Raw genomic sequence first — 3,276 nt, forward strand, 5'->3', positions numbered from 1 at the left:
TGCCACCGCAGGAATTGCAAAACCTGCGCCCATATCTCCCCGCTCACCTCCAGCTAAGGCCCCAAAGGAGCCTTCCACATCCATCAAGGTTTCACCTGCACTTCCACATGTCACGTACTGTATCCCTTGCATCTGATGCGGTCTCCTTTACATTGGGGAGACTGGACACCTTCTAGCACAGTGCTTTAGAGAACATCTCCGGGACACTCGCACCAAACAACCCCACTGCCCGTGGGCCGAACATTTCAACTCCCCCTCCCACTCTGCCGAGGACATGCAGGTCCTGGGCCTCCTCTGCCGCCAATCCCTCACCACCCGAAGCCTGCAGGATGAACGCCTCATCTTCCGCCTCGGGACCCTTCAATCCCAGGGCATCAATGTGGATTTCACCAGTTTCCTCATTTCTCCTTACCCCAGTTCCAACCTTCCAGCTCAGCACCATCCTCATGACCAGTCCCACCTGTTAATCTTCCTTCCCACCTCTCTGCTCCACCCTCCTCTCCGACCTCTCACCTTTACCCCCACCTCCATCCACCTATCGCACTCTCGGCTACTTTCTCCTCAGCCCCACCCCTTCCCATTCAACTCTCCACCCCCGAGGCTCCCAACTTCATTCCTGATGAAGGGCATTTGCCCGAAAAGTTGATTTTCCTGCTCCTCGGATGCTGCCTGACCTGCTGTGCTTTTCCAGCACCACTCTAATCTTGACAAGATTCTTGATCTGTCTCCTTAGCACCACTGTGGAGCTGCAGCTATGCCACACGGACTGCAGCAATTCAACAATGTGTCTCGTTATCATCTTCTCAAAGGTATTAAGGCTTGAGCAACAATTGCTGGCCTCACCATGGTGCCCCAATCCCATGGCAAATATTAAAAACTTCCATTCCCGCTCAGAAAGGAAATATTTTGCTCTCATTTGCACACTGTACTTTGGTTTGATATAAAGGAAAACATGCCAATTATGAAAGCAGAATGTAGAGAGTTGGTTGAAAGTTAATTGCAGTACAGGCCGAGGAATCGAGAGTCGTTGCTTTGAGGTGCTGTCAGGATTGTGTGACAAGTTTATAGCATGAGAAGTTTATAAAGAACTGATTCCATAATAAACGTGGAAATAGAAATGTGTAATGGAAAAGGATGATATGAAAAAGCAATAGAATGTGATAACAGTTAATACATTTTATGGTCATCAAGGTTTTATGGATATAGGTTCAGAGAAGAGCCTTCCACGCACACAGTAGAAATCAACTAGCAAGAAATATGAAACATAATCAACATTCATAATCAACATTAACACTGCTAAAGAACAGACACAAGGTTGAAGTTTTCTATTTTTCTTGACTTTGTATTGAGTTTAGCAATGTTTAAGTTCTATTCTATCAAGCAATGAAATAGAACATGGAATGGAACATACCACAAGGGAACGGAACATACCGACAACGGAATGGAACATACCGACAACGGAACGGAACATACCGACAACGGAATGGAACATACCGACAGGTCGAGCTCGGTCAATAGCTTGAATGTCCATGAGCCCAGGCAAGTTGCCTCGCACTGTAATGATGTCATTGCCTGTGTTCTTGTCTGCTCGCTGGATGCTTCGTGTTTGCCAGTCTGTCCAGTAAATGTGAGAATCGAGCAGAGTCAGACCATAAGGGTGCTGAACTGGTGTAACCAGGGTACGGCGGTTCACACCATTCAGGTCTGCTGCCTCAATACGCTGGGCAAAAAAAGACATTGTAGTGAACTACAATAGGATTCGTCTTCGGACAAGTGCAACAGTGCTAATCAAAGCAAATCACAAAAAAAAATGATTGAACACAATTTTAAGTGGAAGTCAATGTCAAATGAGGATTAAAACTATTGAGACCAACACAGTGTTCTTGTAGAAATAAGATATTCTTTGATCACAACCAGGCTTTGAAAATATCATCTTGGAAGACAAAAAAATTCCTGATGACAACAAACATGCTTTGGGGAAACAATGAAAATAGCAATGGCTGTCATTTCATGCTATAGATTTTATTTCAATTGTTTGCTGCACTGATTCTGCCTCAGAACCAGTGTATGTACCTCAGTGTGCGCATCTGCCCACAGGAGACGGGAGCCCTCTTTGTCAATCACTAAACCATTCGGCCATCCCAGGTTACTGTTAATAAGAACCACTCTGTCTGATCCATCCATTGCAGCACGCTCCAGTTTGGCATGTTCGCCCCAGTCTGTCCAGTACATGAACCTAACAATGTACAATAGAAAGGTCTCAAGTTAATCTGGATCTTTACTGTCGAACATTAAATAACATTAATGGGACAATTGTTGAAGAATTTATCTACTGGTTAGCAGTAACACTTGACAATTAATAGGAAATGGTGGGATGCATATTCTTAAAATAACCAGATTTACAACCATTTTATTATTAGCAATCAAGTGCAATTAGCCATTGTTGCAATGTATTAAAATAGCAGAGGAAAACGTTAAGAAGAAATTGGATTTGTATAACATCTTTCTCATCCACATGACATATCAAATGTTTAGTTGAAAGTGAGGACTGCAGATGCTGGAGATTAGAGTCAAGAGTGTGGTGCTGGAAAAGCACAGCAGGTTAGGCAGCATCCAAGGAGCAGGAAAATCAACATTTTGGGCAAAAGCCCTTAATCAGGAATGAGGCTGGGAGCCTCGGGAGTGGAGAGATAAATGGGAGGTGGGTGAGGCTGGGTAAAGGTAGCTGAGATTGAGGTGGGGGGTAATGGTGATAGGTTGAGGGGAGGCTGGAGCGGTTAGGTGGGAAGGAAGATGGTCAGGTAGGACAGGTCATGAGGGCAGTGCTGAGCTGGAAGACTGGAACTGGGATAAGGTAGGGGGAGGGGAAATGAGTCGGTGTACAGGAGGCATGGTGGGAAGAGATGTAATCAGAAGGCAGGATGGGAGGACGTGTAATACAGCTACTTAGTTTACACCTCCTCCCACCCGGCCTCCTGGACTACAGATCCTCCCACCCTGCCTCCCGTAAAAATGCTATCCCTTAATCCCAATTCCTTTGCACCATCGTATCTGCTCCCAGGAGGACCCGTTCCACCACAGAACACACCAGATGGCCTCCTTCGTTAAAGACCGCAAATTCGCTTCCCACGTGGATGATGATGCCCTCCACGCATCTCATCCACATCCCGCACCTCCGCCCTTGAACCCCATTCCTCCAATTGCAACAAGAACAGAACACCCCCTTGGTCCTCACCTTTCACCCCATCAACCTCTGTGTACATCGCATCATCCTCT

General features: G+C 46.0%; 1 protein-coding gene across 5 annotated transcripts in view; it reads right to left on the reverse strand.

Moving 5' to 3' along the window:
* The window catches only part of lrp4 (low density lipoprotein receptor-related protein 4), a 399,766-nt gene that overhangs the window by 54,041 nt on the left and 342,449 nt on the right, over nt 1-3,276 (reverse strand). For all 5 annotated transcript variants that reach the window (XM_043705467.1, XM_043705466.1, XM_043705468.1 and 2 more), the window contains exons 26-27: nt 2,074-2,236; nt 1,495-1,720 (exon numbers count right to left, since the gene is read on the reverse strand). In XM_043705467.1, the coding sequence (XP_043561402.1) occupies nt 1,495-1,720; nt 2,074-2,236 (389 nt within the window). The remainder of the gene's footprint in view (nt 1-1,494; nt 1,721-2,073; nt 2,237-3,276) is intronic.

This window comes from Chiloscyllium plagiosum, chromosome 16 (genome assembly GCF_004010195.1).
Source record: "Chiloscyllium plagiosum isolate BGI_BamShark_2017 chromosome 16, ASM401019v2, whole genome shotgun sequence".
Taxonomy (NCBI): domain Eukaryota; kingdom Metazoa; phylum Chordata; class Chondrichthyes; order Orectolobiformes; family Hemiscylliidae; genus Chiloscyllium; species Chiloscyllium plagiosum.